The 19,515-nt window shown below is 33.8% G+C and overlaps 2 protein-coding genes across 5 annotated transcripts in view; one reads left to right on the top strand and one right to left on the bottom strand.

Annotated features, from left to right (window-relative positions):
- The window catches only part of LOC117113220 (ATP-dependent DNA/RNA helicase DHX36-like), a 14,722-nt gene extending 7,042 nt beyond the window's left edge, over positions 1-7,680 (bottom strand). Inside the window, exons 1-10 of one of the 4 annotated variants that reach the window (XM_033256505.1) lie at positions 7,545-7,680; positions 6,380-6,732; positions 5,169-5,274; positions 4,496-4,671; positions 4,092-4,262; positions 3,443-3,597; positions 3,038-3,139; positions 1,843-1,989; positions 1,259-1,402; positions 129-231 (exon numbers count right to left, since the gene is read on the bottom strand). In XM_033256505.1, coding sequence (XP_033112396.1) covers positions 129-231; positions 1,259-1,402; positions 1,843-1,989; positions 3,038-3,139; positions 3,443-3,597; positions 4,092-4,262; positions 4,496-4,671; positions 5,169-5,274; positions 6,380-6,712 — 1,437 coding nt within the window. In that variant the 5' untranslated portion in view covers positions 6,713-6,732; positions 7,545-7,680. Of the gene's footprint in view, positions 1-128; positions 232-1,258; positions 1,403-1,842; positions 1,990-3,037; positions 3,140-3,442; positions 3,598-4,091; positions 4,263-4,495; positions 4,672-5,168; positions 5,275-6,379; positions 6,733-7,254; positions 7,401-7,439; positions 7,461-7,483; positions 7,517-7,544 lie in introns of those variants that run through there. The other 3 variants (XM_033256508.1, XM_033256507.1, XM_033256506.1) reach the window with 3 other exon arrangements.
- Positions 7,632-19,515, top strand: LOC117113222 (transmembrane protein 214-A-like). The gene is made up of 17 exons (XM_033256509.1): positions 7,632-7,802; positions 8,601-8,866; positions 9,312-9,402; positions 10,024-10,155; positions 10,982-11,064; positions 11,761-11,866; positions 12,768-12,849; positions 13,314-13,415; positions 13,671-13,710; positions 13,899-14,000; positions 14,655-14,795; positions 15,079-15,180; positions 15,668-15,785; positions 15,961-16,057; positions 16,899-17,067; positions 17,529-17,723; positions 18,389-19,515. The coding sequence occupies exons 1-16, from the start codon at positions 7,694-7,696 to the stop codon at positions 17,718-17,720; spliced, it is 1,932 nt and encodes a 643-aa protein (XP_033112400.1). The 5' UTR covers positions 7,632-7,693; the 3' UTR covers positions 17,721-17,723; positions 18,389-19,515.

Below are 19,515 nucleotides of genomic sequence, written 5' to 3'. Positions count from 1 at the left end.
TAATCACTTTAATACAATGTTAATTATATTTGTTATATTATGGGGGGGGGGGAGAGGGAATCATATCAATTATTATGGCCTTTGATCAAGTTTGATTTTATTCCAGCAAAAGGCTGGTCTCTACTTACATCTTTCTCTCGTATGATGTATAAAATGGTTTGCAACATCAAATCATAGTCAATGACATCATGATCCATATTGACAAGGCTTTCTACCGTTTCTTCATTGTATCTAAATTCAAACCAGTAAAAACATTATTTATTCATCATGTACAACTGCCAAAAGATAAATACTGCAAGGACCATACTATTCCTGAAAGTATGCTTTGATTTTAATTTTTTTAAATTTTTTTTGTGAGTTTTGTTGGAATAAAAATATCATTATTTCAAAAAAATATTTATTCGAATGCTTTTAAATGCTGAAAATAATAACTGTCTTTCTTATACTATAATATGTTTGATAAAGAACAAATAAAGGATTTTATATTGCAAAAACATTTTTCCTTGAGCTGAGATTTTTAATAACTTGTTTTGAAAATTTATCGATCTTCGATTATTAAAGATCGTCAGAGAAGGGTGGAAAAAAAATTAAAATAAAATTTTGTTTTCCTATAGAGCAAATGGTTCTGCAAAAACATCCAGAAGGAGGCGAAAAAGAAATAACATTTAATTGTTGAAAGTAAACAATGTAGTAATTGGATGTTTGAATACTTTAAATTTTTATACTGTTGGGAAGAAATATACATATACAGTATTATTTTTTTAGATTTCAAGACAGCGGCGGGTGTAATGAAAATAAAGAAAATTTTTAATTTTTTTCTAAAATTTCCATTTTATTCATGGCGCCGGGTTCGTTATTTAGACAAAAATAAAATTTCATTTTTATTCAAAATCATCATTATTGGAGGGTGGTGGGTTCGCTAAATGAGGTATAAAAAAAGTCTCGCCTAAAGGGTGTCCAAATATACTTATTACGAAATAGAGGGGTAGCCTTGTTAGTCTTAAAGTGCTACGTGTCTGTCTTTTTACTGTGTGTATAATTTAGACTAACAAATATTTTATTAAGCACAAGCTTTTGTGAGAGTCACTTGGAAGGAGTTTGCTGTGTAATCAAAAGCTTGCGCTCAATAAAATTATTGTTGAGTTTTATAAGTGCTTTCTGTCATTTTAATTATTAGATATCAAAGTATATGACAACAGCAAAGAAAGTACAGAGTATTACCAAAGAATATTCCAATGTTCACAGGACTTGGACTCACAATTTGCTTTGTTTTTCAATATAGCCTGCAAACAACTCCTGAAATTCTTGTTCCTTCCTCATCTCCTCTTCCCTAAATTTCCTTCCTTTGGCAAATTTAACCCACTTAGGTTCAAATCGTTTGGTTTTTGGTGGAGGATGATACCTTATTGTAGAAAAATTAATTGATTCCATTATCTAATTGCATGAAAAATACATTTTTTTCATTCCAAATATTTTCATTATATAAATCGATAATAACTAAAATAATTGGAACAATACACATGCAAATTATAGAGAAGAGGTGGATCCATGGGGAGAGAGGTCAGTGGAACAATGGGGATAGTGTTCCCCCACACCTTTCCATGAAATAAGAGAGAAAAGAAAGAATGAAGAGGGGTTCACAAAACTCCAATACAGGCCAATGTACAGGCCTATAATTAAGTATTCCCACAAAAAAATATCTAAAACAAGAACCGGCTACCACCTCACACTGGGTGCTTCGCAGGAGACCAGTTTTTTCTCTACATCTGCCCCTGTACATATAATACATATAATAGTACCTCCAATTTAGGGAAGCATCTACACCTTTGATAATTTTCCTACCTTGTGAGTTGCAGCACATCCTCAATGAAGTACTCCTGTACCGGGAATGTGAATCCCGGAATGTTCAGCATGGGACTATCCCCGAAGTACTCGGAAAACTTGGCCGCGTTCAATGTTGCACTCATCAGGATTAACTTCAGGTTAGGCCTAATGATATCGAAGGAATTAAACAAATTTTGATTGGGTAGTGATAAAGTGGGATCCTATATAATCTTCAGCCTAGGAAGCCTAGAGGAAGAAATTAAGCACTCTCAAAGAAACACAGGCAGATTCAAGGAGGAGCCCAGCCAGCCCGTGCCTCCTTAATTTTTTTTTTTAATAGGGGGGGGGGGAAAAAGAAACTTGCATTCAATTTAAGTCTGGAGAGTGCCATTTCTGTCCACCTAGAAGTGCCATAGACTTAAAATTTAACCATTGTTGTGACATATGGAACAATAAATAAAGACTGAACTTGTCATAAAGCGGTTCATCCAGTGAACAGTTTATAAATAGACTTAAGGTTCCTTTACTAAGAGAATCTGGTGAGAACATTTGATATACATACAAGGACACTTTAAAAAATACCAAGAATATTGACATACAATCAAGGCAATATCAGGCAAAAAATATAAATTGTTTGCTTGCCCTTCTTTTTTTTAATAATGATAAATAGGGCAGGTGGAAAACTTTTTTTTTTAAGATACTCATCAGATAGAATAAAAATAACTCAGAGGCCTAGAATGGCAATATCTAGACTTGCCACAAGTCTCTAATTATAGGTTTTCCTAGCATTAGCTAATTTTGGAGAGCGCCATATATCAAGAAACTTTTATGCGAATTAGAAATCCAAGAAAAAGTATACTATGAAACGCCAAGCAAATAGGTAATATGGAACGCCATTGGTGCCAAAATCGATTTAAAAACAAAGATTAGGGACTGGAGCCCAGTCTAGGCAATATCTTACATTAGACAACAGCTTTAGACCAATTTGTAGGGCATCTGGCAAAAAATACAGATAAATTCACTCACATTTTATTTTATTTGTAAAGAAAAAAGCTAAAAAAAAACTTTTCTTAAGTTTTTTCGTTTTTCCGCCCCTATTTTTTTTTTTTAGCGAGTTAGGGGGGGGTGGAAGAGGGCAAACAAACAATTTTTTTTTGGCCTCATTAAAAAACTTTGATGATGTTTTAAATGAAGATTCAGTATAGAGTATTACCTTTTGGGAAGAACGTCTCTTAACATCATGAGAAGAAAGTCTGAGAGGACATCACGTTCATGAATTTCATCAAGGATCACATGACTTGTGCTACTTAAGTTGCTAGAAAAATTAGTGTATTGGATATAATTAATAAATACATTTAATAATTAATAAGTTATTTCTCACAACTGTTGATCTATTCATGTGCAAGTCTAATGTAGTTTATCCAAAAAACAAAGATAGTACCTATTGGAAAAAGAAAAAATACATAATCATCTATGATACTAAAATGACATTTGGAGAAACATCTCCGTCAATAATGAAGTTATAAATATTTCTTTGAAAAAAAAACAGTAAGTTCCCATCTGATTTTTAACTATTGCCCTTCAAATTCGACCACATAGTTACGATGCTTCAACTAACCTATCAAACTCCATCCATTTTAGTAAGATGCCTGTGGTACAGTACACGATACACCCTTGTAGTCGTGGAAACTCAGCTTCCAATCGAATCTGATATCCACAACTGTTACCATGGCCACACGCCTCAGCTCTCTCAGCTGCTACACGATTGGCAACCTAATAAGAAAGTGTTACATTATTTAGATAGTTTACAATGACAATATTGTTATTATGGCAGTGGCTATTGTTACACCAGTCTTAAAACAATTCCTCATTCTGATTGGTGGTAATTGATATAAGGATTGGAAGGCAATAATGTCCAGAATTAGGAACTGGTTTAAGACTGGTGTAATAATAGAAACTGTTGATGGACAATTCTAAAGTTAATATGTGTCAGCTAAACTAATGATGAAAATTTATATTTTGCATAATAAATTAATTATTAAAATGAATTAAATAAATAAATAAAATACATTAAAATTTAATTTATGACATAAAAATGTATTCTCCAAATCAAGTGTCATTCAATTAGCTGTAAATGAATTTGTATAAAGTATATAAAAAATCATCAAAATTAAAAAGCAATACACACTATAAAAGGCAATTTGATATACTAAAAAAGCAATTTATAAATTGTTTTCTATAGCAGTAAAATTCCTCATAAAACTTACAGATATTGCACTTATCCTTCTGGGTTGTGTACAAACGATCCTACATAATGAACCTTGACCTTTCCTTATATAGTCATCAAGAATAAACTGTGAAACCTGTGTTGTTTTGCCACACCCTGTTTCTCCACTCAAGACTACTACTTGACTTGAGTTAATGGCATCTAAAATTTCCTGTTAAAAAAATAAACCAATAGAGTTTGCTGCTAATGACCATCCAGAAATCACTTTGGACTTTTGTTAAAATTGATTACATGACATACAAAAAAGGACACACCAAAATAAATCAATTCAATAATAAAATAAATAAAGTTTAGCCTAGAAGTGAAAGTAGGCCTAAAAAATGTGAAAATTAGTCCAAAATTTACATTTTTTATTCCACAACATCACAACAAAATTCTTCATACCTTTTGTAGTTTGTACGATGGAAGCTTTTGTCTAAATTCTTGCATGCGCTTGTATCGTTCATTGTCTTTCTTTTTTTCCAACTCCTCTAAAAATTTTTCATTCAGTTTTGGTTTGTCTCTCAAAGTCTCTGAGTAAAATTTCCATTTTTCCCTGTTTTCACTATTTCCGGTATCATCTATGAATAGAAATAAATTTAGATTTATAGCCAACCAGAGGGTTATTCTTCAATGCCTTCATTTATTATTACTACTAATAATCTTCTAGATCATTTGCTGAAACTAACCAACCAGGAACATTGTATTGCACAGTATTTCAATTGCCATAGGCTCACTACATCCACCCACGGACGGACGGACGGAGAGATAAGCTTGGTGTTGTTTAAACAAGAAGATAAGGTAGATCATGTTAATCTCATATTTCCCCAACGTGAAAACTTTTCTAATGGAGATGTACAAAGCAAACATTTTTTCCACCAATCTGGCATTTGGCATCATATCCAAATTTTGGTAAAGAGAAAAGTTGGCAAACTGGGATGTGACAAACTGGCCTAGATTCAAAGATAATTCTAGTGCATGCTATTATTTAGGGGGAAAAAAAACATACATGATGTTTGCAACTTTGTCCAGGTTTCAAAGGAATAACTTAATTATTTTTATCTGCTATAGCACTCACAGTTCAATTCACTAAGGTCTGCCTCACTGGTTTCTTCACATTTCACATCTTCTAGCAAACGATCAATGCGATTTATATGACTATTCTGCATCATTACAGTGGGGGCCTGAGGAAGAAAGAAAGAAAATCATGAACTATCGTTGTTATCATTAAGGTATTCGACTAACCTGAAAATTTCTGTCAGTAAGTATATTTATTTTGATTTCTCTATTTTTTATTTTGCCAATAAAACAAACTACAAATCAAAATCCAAGATGGCAAGGAATGTTAAAAGAAATTTTGGCTCTCAATTCAGTCATTCAATCTTAGAGAAATGAAAAAATAGAGCATAGTAAAAATAATTATAACTTATTACTTACAAATAATTTGAGAGATAAAATTTGATTGAGAAACGAAGAAGACCAATTAAATATATACAATACAAGACTGCTAAAAAGTATTAATTTACTTATAGGATTATAATTATTATTACAATTATAAGGTAATTATCATTGATTATTATATAATAATATAGATCAACAGTTGGTTTTTTCAGAATTAGAATTTTTATTTTTATTTATATTTTTATATATTTAATGTAATCTTTTATGTATTTTGTAAATATTCATTCTTCATTTGTAAATGCGTATTTTTAATGTTTTTGTGTAATTTCATTATTTGTAATTAAGGCCTTTATATTTTTGTAAATGCAATAATTTTAGCCTTTGGCTACTTTTTGTATTATTTTTATACCTGAATAAAATAAAATAAAAAATAAATATTGAGTATAACCTGCATTCTTCCCCACCTACTAGGCAGTTTTTAATATATTACAGTGCACCATCCAATTTGAGACCCCTCTAATTCCGAGACCCCTCTAATTCCGAGACCTCTCTAATTTCGAGACCCCTCTAATTCTAGACTTAAATAAAAGTCTTCAACCTTTTAACATAAAGCTAGTTCTTTTTTCAGGTCCCAAAGGGGGTCTTGAATTGGAGAGTTAACTGTTTTAAAATAATATAAAATATTTTTGGCAATTTGTAAGATCTTCATTTAAATAATTTGTATTTTTAAATTTTTCAGTATACAGTACAACTGAATTATCTAATCAAGGTGCGTACACTGGTAACATTTAGCTATGGGAAAGGGATTGTCAATCCTATTCTCAGTATAAATTGAATGCAAAATTTACTGGATACGACATTCAAACAAAGATTTAACAGTGAGTATACCTGTTTATGTTTCTTTGCTTTGGCTCTCTGTGCATACCACATACCAATCTCACGTCCTTTCAATCCTGGAGGTGGGCCACCTCTACCTCCTCTGCCACCCCTACCCCCTCCTCCTCTCCCTCTTCTTTGCCACTCTCCACCATCTCTGGTCCTTTCTGCTTCAGGATCAACTTCATAATGTCTATGCCCACCGAAGCCTCTGTTACCCCTTCCTCTGCCACCTCTACGATCTCTTCCCCTATGATAACCTTGTTCAGCCATGCATGAAGTCACTCTCAGTGTACCAGAGATAGTTGGAATGAAGTTTCTCACTGAAGTTAACAAATTTAACATTCGTACCACTTACGATCATTCTAAAGAAATGAAAACAATGTGATTGTTTGTCAACATCAGGTCAAGCAAACAAAAAATAATATTTACACTCAAAATCTTACAATTCTAGCCCTATGGTCAATGGTCAAGTATTATATAGCGCCTTCACTGAATAACAAAAACTGTCTCAAAGCACTTTTAAGCCACAAGAAACAAAAATTATTTAAAGAACAGTCGCGAATGTAAAGGGGGGAGGGCCTGGGGGGAAGGTGTCGTCACTACCATGTCCACGCAGTTACCTTGGTGTAAGTTTACTGCTCTCCGGTACTAGGTGGCCTAGATAGCTTCCGCCACCCAGGATAAGACCATAGCTTCCCTACCTCACTGCTATTATTGGCTGTGCCAGGAGTAGGCCCTACTCTGTCTGGTAACGCAAGGGGTGCAACTTCACAGGAAGAAAAGACTTAAAGTTTAAAGGCCTAGGCTAGGCATTAGCCTAGGCCTAATCTAGAATTGAAAAAGACCTCTTTCCATGTAAATTCCTAGGCGTACACCAAACCTACCCTCGATATGGCTAGGCCTACCATAGTAGTAGTACTACTACTAGCCTAGGCTTAGTGCCGCTTCTCGCCGCCTTCACTGCAGCAAGCGACTAGGCCTAGTAGTAGGAGAGCCAGCCTAGGGCTTACTTCTCTACTTATAATATCCCCTATAGTTTAGTAGGGCCCTAAAGAAACATGTCATTAACTTTTATGCATATTTAGCGAAGGACCAAAGGCTTGTTAATGTTACGATTTGTTCATGTCGGATGTGCAAGCAGGTAGGCTAGCCTAGGCCGAACTTGCAAACGTACCTGCTGAGCTAGGCCTAGTTCTGCCTGAAGACCGGCTATATTCATCTGTCCCGTTTGGCGCTCCATAGTCCTTCTTTAAATCGATCATCAACCTTCTTCCTTCCGTGACGTGACGTACGTGTGTGTTCGACGTTTCACAACCAACAAACATGGCTTCACCGGCGAAATGGGACGTGGTATCGCATGGAAAGAAGAAAAAAGACAAGAAAGCGTCTAAAAAAGCATTTATTGAAAATGCTACTGTTGTCGACACTTCTGGTACATTTACTTTTTTTAACATTTCAAATAGACCTAGTTTAGGTTAGTCTATCTACTTTTGTATGTTACAGGTCTGGTGGTAGTAGGCCATCGCTGATGCCTTGCCTAGGCCGTAGGCCTAGCCTCGGCCTACGTGTCACTTTCAGTCTGGCGTAGCAGCATTGTTCATTTGACTCTATGAATCTGATGAGAATCGAATTACAATAACATACGGTAGGCCTAGCGCAGCATTAGTGAAGTGATTGGTTTTGAATAAATATTTAGAGAGAAAATCTGTTGAAATAATGCTGCCTTGTACTTAGCCTAAATCCAAGATTAGTATAATTTATGAATGTTATGTTATTTTTGTGAAAGTTGCTGACATGTTGACATATATTTAGGCCTAGGCCCTAGGCCCCAAACCAAACCAAAGCATAAAGTATCCCCAGATTGTTGTAGACATAAATCAACCTAGGCCTAAATAGCTGTAATCGACTAAGTAGTTACATTCAAACTTCTAAGATTTAGTTAATTGTAATTCAAATGTACAGCATGTATTGTAAAACTAATTAGTAGATTCCACAAAAACAGTGCAAAATTTCAATTGAAACAAAACATCCAATGATAGAAAGATGCTTCTTCTAACAGGGACAGCAATCTCCAACCAAGTACCAATTACCAAGCGTATGCCTACATTGTTCCTTGAATCAGATTTTTCTTTAAAAATGAAATTTTGCCAGGAATCAGGAAGCTTAAGACTAAGCTGAGTGTCATATTTTCATCATATCATATTATTTCATTAATCTACTCTACCCGTAGCTCCTTTGGAAACTACCAGAACCATCTACCAGGCTTTAGATAAAAACAAAGCCCCAAGCCCTGTTATTAGTACAACATCAGCAACAGCTCCCAATGGCATACACGGGAAGAAACCAACTCAAACCGGAGATAAACCTACGAAATCAAAGAAGAAGGAGAAAAAACCAGCCCCAGTGAACTCTTTAGAGGATGCCGTAAAAACATTGGATTGTAACGAGATGAAAAAACAATTTAACGACATCAAAACAAGATGTCAAGCTCCATCTGTAAGTTGAATTATATTTGCAGTGGCTATTGTTAGTGTTACACCAGTCAAACCAATTCCTAATTCTGATTGGATGATATTACTCTAAACCAAACCACACATACAATAACTTAGGAATTGGTTTAAGACTGGCGTAATAATAGACAGTTTTATTTTTTACAGAATTTTGTTACTATTTACAGTTAATTCTAATTTTTCTCATTTATCCAATCCATTTGTATAGAAATCAAAATGCCCATCTTAATTTAATACATATTCAAATTATTACCGTATTGTTACTTGCCACTGACTGGCATGGGAAATACCTTAAATGCATTCAGACTAAATAATTATAGATAAAGATCTTTTAATTTAGTGCATTTGTCTTTCCAGTGAACCTTGTATGCCATTTTTGTGGGGGAATTAGGATTCATAATAAAAAAGTTTTTGTTCATTGTTGCTTGTAGTTGTCACTTGGTGAGTTTGTCAACTTCCTAAATGTCAAGTTGAGTGTAGCCACCAAGATCACAGACCCGTTCTTCTCAGATAAGCCTGAAGGTTTGTACTGTAATAAAGTATTTAAGTTATCATCGTTATTATCTAATCATTTATCCATATCATCATCGTTACCATCTTAATCGTCATCATCATCATAATGGTCATTGTAATCATCATCATTGTTATCGTTGTAATCATCATCATTGTTATTGTTGTAATCATCATCATCACTGTATATATTTTTTTATAAATGTTGTTTGTAACTAGTTTTGTTTTATTACTGGATGCAATTATTATTTTTGTACTTGAATATTATGTTGGCTTATTGTAAATTAGGATAAATTTCAGAATTTTTTATTTTGTTAGCCTTTCCTAGTGTTTTTTATGTTTTATGTGTTTGAAGGAAGATAAATAAACCAAATAAACTAGAATCATACTCATCATCAGTGATATCATTGTTATTATCGTTATCATTATCATCAAAACAGTCTCGGTGAACATTTAATGTATTCAACATAATTTTTCTTATTACTGACGACAAAACTAATTTCAATTAACAAACTCATCATTAATTATTATTGATTAATATGCATTGATATTTTCTTTTGTTGTTACTATTAATAAGCCCTGTATTTACTAATGGTAAGTAGATGAATAGATGTTAACTTTCTCTTCCTACAGCTTATCCTCTGAGTGCATTGACCAAAAATCAAGTAGAGGTGTTAAGAACAACATTTAAGGAGTTTGAGGAATCTATGCTTGAGAAGTTCTTCATCTACTGTATGACGGAGATGAAGAACGATTCAGGGAAAGGTACGACATAACGACACATTCATGGTGTTATGGCATAATAATACCCAACTCTTTTATTTTTTACGGTAATCGGTAATAGAAATATTGTACATAAAAATACAGCGCATATTACGATTGTTAAGGATAATTAGTACGACAACCTATCATAGTACTAGTGCACTTTTTGTAAATATTTATCTTTCTTGCTAAAACAGTGTTTTCTACACATTTTCTGTAAGTCTAGTCATATTATTTGTACAGGTTAGTTTATCTTTGAGGTGGATTTTCTCAAAACGTGGTTCTTATGCACCTAAATTTTAAATGCTCACATCTCTGGATTTACTTATAGTAGGGAAGCCGTTCAAAGACCAAATGAAAGCTTATAATGTGATCTACCCAAATATAATATAAACTCAATTTTTGAATTTCTAACCATGAGACTCATTTTTTGGTGAGACCTCACATATAAATAGATTAACAAAGAAATTAAATAATCAGTATGCAAAAGAAAAAATGAAAAAGAATACACTAAATTAAAAATAACAATTCAAAAAGAAGCTCACAACCCGATATAGAATTTTTTTTTTCCTTCTTTTTCATTCTTATAGCTTGCTAGGGATTCTTGTATTTATATTTATGTATATGAATTCCAAAATAGAGAGAGAAATGAAATGAAAATTACCAAAGGTCAATTTAGGTGATTAGCAATTTATTAAACCTGTATGGTTATGGTGTCAAATATTTATAGGGGACCACACAGTGTCTTGCAGATGGTCCACCAATCCCTGGTGTGGATAGATGAGGATATTTGTATTTTCACCTGTTTACTTTGTGTCTTTATTTTCAGCTGGCCCTAACTATGGCTATAGAATCACAATCCAATTCCTTGCCAGAAATTATCCAGAATTTGTTACCAAGACAACCAAATCTGTGAGTTTTCATTCTGTTTCATTTAAAGATCATAATGTTTAGCTACACTTATAAACTTATAATAATAAAATTTAATATTTGAATTGCTTGAGTACCCAAAAGTGATGTGAGTATTGCTTGGTTGTATTCGGTGAGTAATCACACATTCTTACAGTAGGGCCATACAAATTGTATACTGTATACCTTTACTGAGCTTGACATATTCATATCACCAACTGGCTTCCAACAGAATGTACAGTATATATCAGTGAACTTATTATCTAATGTAATCAAACAATTAATCATTTGTTTTAGCTAAAAGTTCAACAAAAAAATATAGAAATTATGTATGGCAAGTCCAACAAGTTCTCGTAATCTTGAAGCTCCGATGAGGGCAGTATAATATAGGCATAGAGCTAAAAAAGATCTATTAATCAACTACTAATCAATCAGCCGAGTGTTTCTAGAGCTTCACATGAGGGCAGTATAATAGAGGCAGTAGAGCTGAAAATGATCTATTAATCAATCAACTATTAATCTATCATCCTCATGAGGGCGGTAGAGCTGAAAGAAATCTATTAATCAATAAGCCAAATGTTTCTAGATCTCCTGACCGGAGCTAAAAAAATGAAAAAAAAAGGGTAATATAATTCTAATGCATTTTATTTACCTAATTTATTATTTATTTCTGTTGTATTTTCGGTTCTTCCTGTTTAGAATCTAGAGTTTATCAAGAAGAAGCAAGGTATGCAACAGCAATGTCAGTTTGTGATGTGGGTATGCAGTCAGGCTGGTAATGATGATGTTCACATGGCATTTAAAGGTAAGGGTTTGTGGCATTCTAGTTCAGATGCCCATATTGCTGTGTTTGAGGTTCAATCATTCTTACAATAAAAATAAACCGCACTCCCCATTATGACTCTATTTATTATTCTCGAACTTCATGATGAAACTTGGCTGTACAGCACCAAGTGTATTGAATGATATGACTCATCTTCAGCAACGAAACCAAACCATCCAGATAATTGAGGCATGTTGTGGCAAAATGGCTAAGTTGTAGCAAAAATTGAAATTCAAGTTATAGGTATTTTCAGATACCTGAGTATGTGATCTTTAAAATGAGGGGTCATTCAATGAAATTGGACATTTCAAGCCTAAGTTAATGGAAAGTGAAAGTACAGTACTCTTAGAGTCAAGATAAACATGATTTTGAGTAATTGCCTTTCAAAGTTATTTGTGCATACATTGTTTAATCATGGAGGAAGAAATGAACTATCAAAATAACATTAAATAAATTTGTTGACCACTTCCAGAACTAATACTCTGGGACATGATTAATAAGACATTAAACTGTTGATCTATAGTGAAAACCAAATTGGGATTTTTAGGCAATTTTTTGAGCTCCCATATTTTATAGCTCATTTACTCAATACTGGACTGTGCAACAACATAACCATTTCGCCACGCCATGCCTCAATTAGGTCACTACTTACCTCAAGTCTGTTAATTTATCTTGTTAAAGAAGGTTAAATAGTTATGGGATAGTTTCTAAAAATGCATTTCTCTTACTGATATTATATTTTTCTTTTTTGGGATTGAGGTGTTTAATAGGAAATACTTGTTTATAGTTGCAATAATATTTCACTCAGATATTCTCCATAAGTAATACATGTTCTGTCATTCTTTTCCTATTAATTTCTATTATGTTTTTTTTTAATTTTTAGTTTGGAGTGATCTAATGCTTCCTCTGATTGGATATAAGGCCTTTTCACAGTTTTCTATTAATTATCTTGCAGATGTAATTGAGTAAGTACTTAGCCATTGTTTATAAACGGTTGGCGCATCCGGTGTGACTTCGACCTCAAACCATGTGGTCAGGGTATTGAAACTCTTGCTCGTTTAAGTCACTTGTGTCCTTGGGCAAAGCACTATATCTATATTTGTCTCTCCCTACCCAATAGTATAAATGCGAACCTGGAAGGAGGATGTTGTAGACTTGATTGTGCTAGTTTCGTGCGCTGAGTGCATGCTACTGCTAGGATACTCCCCAGGGAGCAGAGAAGGTTGTACTTTGAGCTGGTTTGCCATTCTAGTTATCAATTGACCGTCGGTAATAGAGGTCAGCACCTTTGGTCATTGATTTGGAATTGGCGCTATATAAATATTTTTTGCATTATTATAATTATTATTATCTGTGAAAATACAGTCCCAGAAGTTGTACTTAATTTTATGATCATTATTATTAACAAAAAAAATATCTTGTATTATAGGAGGATGAAGAAACAGAAGGTTGCCAGGTTGAACTTGACACCAAGTGAATTTTTCCCAATTTTAGATTTTGTCTTCACACCTAATACTTCGCTTCCACAAACGTAAGTACATTTGTATAGATTCATACTTTATTTTTAATCGTTCTCTCTGAAATATAAAGCTCTTTACAGAAAGAAACTTACAGGTAGTGATTATAATAATGATGATAAACATATTAATAATTATTTTTAATTAACTTAATGACACATTTATTTCAAAGACTCAAGCAATAATAATCTTCCCCATTTAGTTGATACAAGAGAAAATATGTTTATTATTATAATGTATAATCATAAATTTCTTTTTATTTTACACAGTTTACAACAGAAATTGGAAGGGTTATATCCAAAATTGAAGGTAAAGAATGCTGAATATAGTCACTGTGGATGATTTGAATTATATTTTTATATATTACATCTAAATGTTAAATTTTTTTATTAAAAGAGAGAGAGCACATTTCTAAAATATAATTCTTAAATAGATTTTTTAAAAGTAGAATAATCTCAAATATTTACACAATGTATTTGACTCTTATGACATTTTAGGAGATGGCATTTGGACATCACCCGCAAGAAACTCTCCGCCATTATTTTCCTTCGCTTCTCACAAGGGTCACAGGTCACAACTCACCCAAGTACAAAGCTGAGGTAAGCATTGTGTCATTGTATTGGCGCTATGTAAATGTGGTATTACTGTTATTCATCATTATCATTACCCATAATGCAGTTCATTAAACCGAGTCAAATGGCTGAGCTGTAAGGCAGGGGTGCTGTAAACTACAGATTTAACATTGCTGGTAGCCACTCCTCGCCCAGGTTTAGGTTGGTAGAACCAAATCTTCAATAATCAATAAGGACTTAAAAACGGGAGGCCCAGTGTATACATTTGGCTTATGTGAACTTTAAAGAACCCATGGCATCTTTTGGAAGAGTAAAAGGTTATCCCGATGCTATGTGTCATTTCAGCCCCTGTCGTAATAGAATGATGTGAACTATCCGCCTCTCTGCGGCTGCCACAGTAGTCACGGTACATGCCCATATGCAATTCTGCACAATGATGCTGCGAGTTGTGGGTTATTGTCCTACCTTTACCATGTTTGTGCGTCTTAAGCTGCATTTGCATTTCCGATGAGCTGAACGAAGAGTCCCTATTAATAATGGATTCAATAATCTAATAATAATAATTAATAATGATTAAAATATTAATAATAATAATAATGATGATGATTCAATTTTCTGATCAGTTTAGTGTGTGAATGCAGTGGTTATTGACGATATTTTACTATTATTTTTTGCTCTCAGTTGCTGTCCTGCCTTGTACGCTGCCTGTCCACAGACCGACAGTGTCTTAGTGTTTGGCGCCAATTGTACGTATCTCATCTACAGCAATCTGGAATTCTTCTGACCCATCTTCTTGTTCAGTGGGAGGGACAGACAAAATCAGTAAGTAGCTTTGACCTCTAAAAACATGAGGAAAGCATTCATGTTATTTATTTTATTTCAAGAACCACATCCAACAGCAATCACATACCAACAGGGATGTAGTTAGGGTGGGCAGGGCCACCCAGCCTTGAGGATTTCCACCCAGTCTAAAGCTAATTTTGTGGCCCTCCACCGACCCTTATTAACTCACTTACATCCTTACAATCCACTCTTATTATTTAGAGTTTACCAATGTTATCACACACTCACCCTCAAAATGTCTATTTTATTTGAATGTTTGTAGATTCCAAGGCAGTGGCTGCATGAAACCGTTCAAGCATTTAGCATCACAAATGAAGATCTTGCAAGTGATAATAAGGTTGAAGAATGCAAGAAAACATGTCAAGTAAGTTGATGTGGAATATACTATTACTCTGAGATATCATTTATTAAATTGTTTATTATTTATTAATTTCCTAAGATATCTGTCTATTTGTATATGTATTTAACGAAGGCTACACAAATTCATTTTTTTTTTTTTATCTTTCTTCTTTGAAACAGTGGCACTCAATATTTGTTGGCTCATCCAATTATACAACACAAACATATAAAAGTACAATATTAAATAGTGACTTTTAGAGCTTCTTTAAAATAAAATTACATGAAGTGCCCCCCCCCCACCAGGTCTCCCTAGCTACCCTTGTCACATCCAGCAAAATTACCCACTTGAGATACATGATTCTTTACAATGTTATGAATTATTTTGTTATTTTTTGTGCTGATACTTGAAAGAAAGAAACTATATTTGGCTGTTGGTGGTGTAAATGTAAATTGTTTTGAGTACATTTAATTTATTTAAATGTTTATATACATTTCTTGTTATCCTCTTGTAGGAACTGTTACTCAAAATGACAAGTTTTGAGTTTCCATGGAAGATTGCCCTTCTTATTTTATTCATCAGTGCTGGTATTCTCCTGTTTGTAGACGTTAACTCCTCAGGATCTTTTGCAGGTAAAGCTATAGGGGGCAGTACCTATCAAGATGTTCTTCCATTCTTTCTCAAAAAGTTGTTTGTCAAATTCACTAGAAGATATACTTTTCTGTACATTCATTTATTGCGGTGTAAACCTGCACTACTATTGGTGTAGAACTGAAATATATAATCTTTTCTTGACTATCTTTATAGGATCAAGGTTAGTGGCTTTTGGACAGAAGTCTGGCCTGACAGCAGTGTTGACACAGGCTTGGAACAAATTGGCCTTCTATTCATCAATTGCAAGCAAGTAAGTTTACCATAGTTTTAATAGTTGTTTTTTGCAGCTTCTGATGCTGAAAATAGAGAGGTTTCGCACACGAACGAATACATGTATGCATACGTTTAGCTATCAGTAATAGTTCATAGCCATTCTGTGTTTTTCGCAATCACAGCGCAATTCAAGCGTAGCCTAGGCCTAGGGCCTTAGCTTAGGCGTACTATACTCTCTCTTCTCTCATCATACTTTTCAAAGTTTTATTAGTATATGTAAGTTTTTGGAAATTGAAATTGAAAATTGTAGCCGAAAAATACTTCCTTTGTTGCCCAAAAGTGTGGGTCATTTTGTGATAGGCCCTATTGTTTATGACCCAAAAGTGCCTGGTTACAAGTAGGCCTAGGCCCACACAAAATCCCGACACCACCAAGGTCAAAGCACCGATGTCTTGATACCCCAAAATGAGACGCATCCTATATTAATTTGCTGTCTTCAAATATTACAAAAATGGCATGTAAGTATTCAAAGATTTGCCCGACGGGGGGTGGGGGGGCGATGCCTGCGACGAGAAGGAAGATTTCGCCTACGAGAGCAAATTGGGCGTGGTCGAGCGTCGCTTAAAATGTTTGAAAAATGGTCAGGGGACGAAGCCCCCTGGAAGTTTGACAATTTAGGGGTTTCAAAAGCTTATTTAATTGATTGTAGAGTCTAATATTTTGCAAAATGCATATAATTTTTTTTCTTCCCTCCCCCCACGCCCCGCTCGCGCCACCCCTGCATTGTGCACAGCCACACCACATCACCCTAGTTCTATTGCCTCTAGATTCAGCCAGATAGTAAACTAGACATTAAAAATATTGTACTTTCTTTCCAGGTGGCTACTTGACAATGTTCCTAAATATTATGCACAATTTTGCAACTTCTGTGCTCCATACTTACGACTGCTCCTGCAATACTTGGCTTTCAGCTGGAACTACTTTTTAGATATTACGCAACCAATTCAACAATGGTTGAAGCAGAATATTCCTATTGCAATTGCTTGGGTGAGTAGGCGTACTGATTGTTTACCCACAATTTTACAGCGAAAATGATAGAAAAACCTCCAGTCACTAGAAGTGTTTTATTATTCATATCCAGTACAAAAATTAGGGTACATATTTTTTATATTCAGTATATCTATGATCCAGAATAATAACGTGTATGTTACTGCAAAATGAGCAAGTTAATTTCAAATAAAAGTGTTTTTGTTTTTTTTTTTGTCATTTTCAGGGTACAATACATTTTATGTGTTGTACCTTAAATTTTCTTTATTGTTTTTATGCATCTTTCTTGAATTTCATACTCAACTTTGCATTTTCCTTTTTTTGTTGTCTGAAGTTTGTTGTTTCCATTGTTTTAAGTTCTGTCTTTTTAGCAGCAGGCTAATAAGAAATTGAGCTGAAAATTTTTAAAAACTTTATTCTCTACCACTAGTTAAATATGTTGTATTTTGTTTCCTTTATAGGTGGAAGTCAAGACCCCAATATTTTTGGAGGCTGTCTTGATGTACCTGACAGTTGCATACAATTTTATTGCATATTATGTTGGAATCATTTGGGCTGTGGTTGGGCCATATTTTGTAGCTGTCTCAAATTTTGTTGAACCATATGTCAATCAAGCATACGAGGGGGTAATTGGATTTGTCAGGAGCTCTTAAAAGGTAAATTATATACAGTATATGTAGGAGAATAGCCCATAACTCACTGAGTCATTGCTATAAATATGGGCATGGTTTGTGACTACCTAGCCGCTGTAAAGTGCCACTGCCTACATGTTCCATCATTCCTCAACGATATGGGCTGAAACGAACCATAGCATTTTGGTAACCCCTTAATCTTCCGAAAGATGCAATGGGTTCTTTAAAGTGCACACAAGCCAAAGATGTACGCTGGACCTCCATTTCAAGTCCTTATCCAAGAAAAACCACCTGGGTAAGGTGTGGCTAGAACCAGCGCCGATTTTAAGGCTGTAGTTAGCGGTGCCCCGCCTTACCGCTCGGCCACTTAACTCGCCCCCATCACCACCTTCCCTGTCCACTTCCCCCTGTCATTTGTATTCAACATTTGGTTAGCCACCATTTACATGATAAAATATGTTATGCTGTAAGGCTTGTGATCTTGTGATGTTTTTTAACTCTAATTTGAACCCGTAACCCTGGAATTAAATGTTAAACACCGGTATAGTTTTGCCCTACTAAACCAGAAATAAAGCTTATTATTAAATTATTCAATATTATTATTTGCCATGATCCAGGGTAATCATTTATCCATCTCATTTATTATTCTTTAATAAATGGTAATAATATTTTCTCATTTTTCTTTACAGTTTACTTCTTGGTCACCCAAAACTGGAAGAATTTGAAGACAGGCATAAAAATATACAGATAATAATAATGCTGTTAAAAGGTTTTTCATACCAAAACATGTTTTATTTTTTAAGGTAACCTGTACCAATATTCTGGTTTAAAAAAAAATTGAGAGGCGATAATTAAAATAAAGATATAACAGAATATGTTGGGTTTTTGCTGTAAGATTTGAAGCATTATGAAAATTAGTATGAAAATTAGTTTAAGCCCCGCCCAGACTCAAATTTATGATGACATCACACCATGACCATATATAGGATCATCATGACTATATATAGGATCATCATGACTATATATGGGCGTACAACGGTTTGAAAATTTGGTAACCTGGACGGTGCTTTAGGTAGTTTATTAATATAATGCAACTACTCAGTACTTTGATATTTGCAGGCAAATACAGTAAATATTAATAGTTGAAATTTAAGCATTCAATGCTGTAAGAAATGAATGCATTAGTAATATATTATGTTTATAACATGGTGTTCCTGCCTTTGTTAAATTAACATGGGAAGCAGGCCCATTAGACAGAAAAGAATGCTCCAAAATGCAAACGATTTTAATATTGTTAAGCTGTATTTTAATTCTGGCAGCTTCAATACCTCTGTTGTAATTTTATTGCAATTTTGTTTATGCAATTCTTTTAGTGAACTGTGAAATTTATGATGGATACATCTACATGCCAACATTTGTTTTATAGCACCCACATAGTTCTTACAGTACAGTATTTCTAATGGACTAGTATTCATGGCTTTAATTAATCCATCACATTTTATCTATTGAATTAATTGATCGATACAAGATTTGTTATTAGTGGGTTTTCTTGCATTCCAAAATCAGAGTTCAATATATTTTCTTCCGGTTTCCATGATTTCTTATGTTATTAATGAGTAAGAATAGAATTCGATAGTTTATGTTCTTATCAAAGTAATATATGTTGAATAATGATGAATACACGCTATTATGTTCTATTTAATTGTTAGACAATTATCTGTAGACAAATAATGTACTGAAATGTGTCTTTATTTAATGTGCTTTGTATAGATTTTAGATTACAGTAAATATGTAAACAAAATAATTTCTAATTGAT

Source organism: Anneissia japonica, unplaced genomic scaffold, assembly GCF_011630105.1.
Source record: "Anneissia japonica isolate Jap-2015-1 unplaced genomic scaffold, ASM1163010v1 scaffold287593_len981703_cov172, whole genome shotgun sequence".
Classification (NCBI taxonomy): Eukaryota; Metazoa; Echinodermata; class Crinoidea; order Comatulida; family Comatulidae; genus Anneissia; species Anneissia japonica.
The sequence above is the reverse complement of the archived record's forward strand: the minus strand, read 5'-3'. Positions and strand labels throughout refer to the sequence as shown.

Coding starts and splice junctions, on each gene's coding strand:
- LOC117113222 (XM_033256509.1), top strand. CDS start 7,694: ATGGCTTCACCGGCGAAATGGGACGTGGTATCGCATGGAAAGAAGAAA. Junction 9,403..10,023: donor CTTCTCAGATAAGCCTGAAG/GTTTGTACTGTA, acceptor CTCTTCCTACAG/CTTATCCTCTGAGTGCATTG. Junction 14,796..15,078: donor GGGAGGGACAGACAAAATCA/GTAAGTAGCTTT, acceptor GAATGTTTGTAG/ATTCCAAGGCAGTGGCTGCA.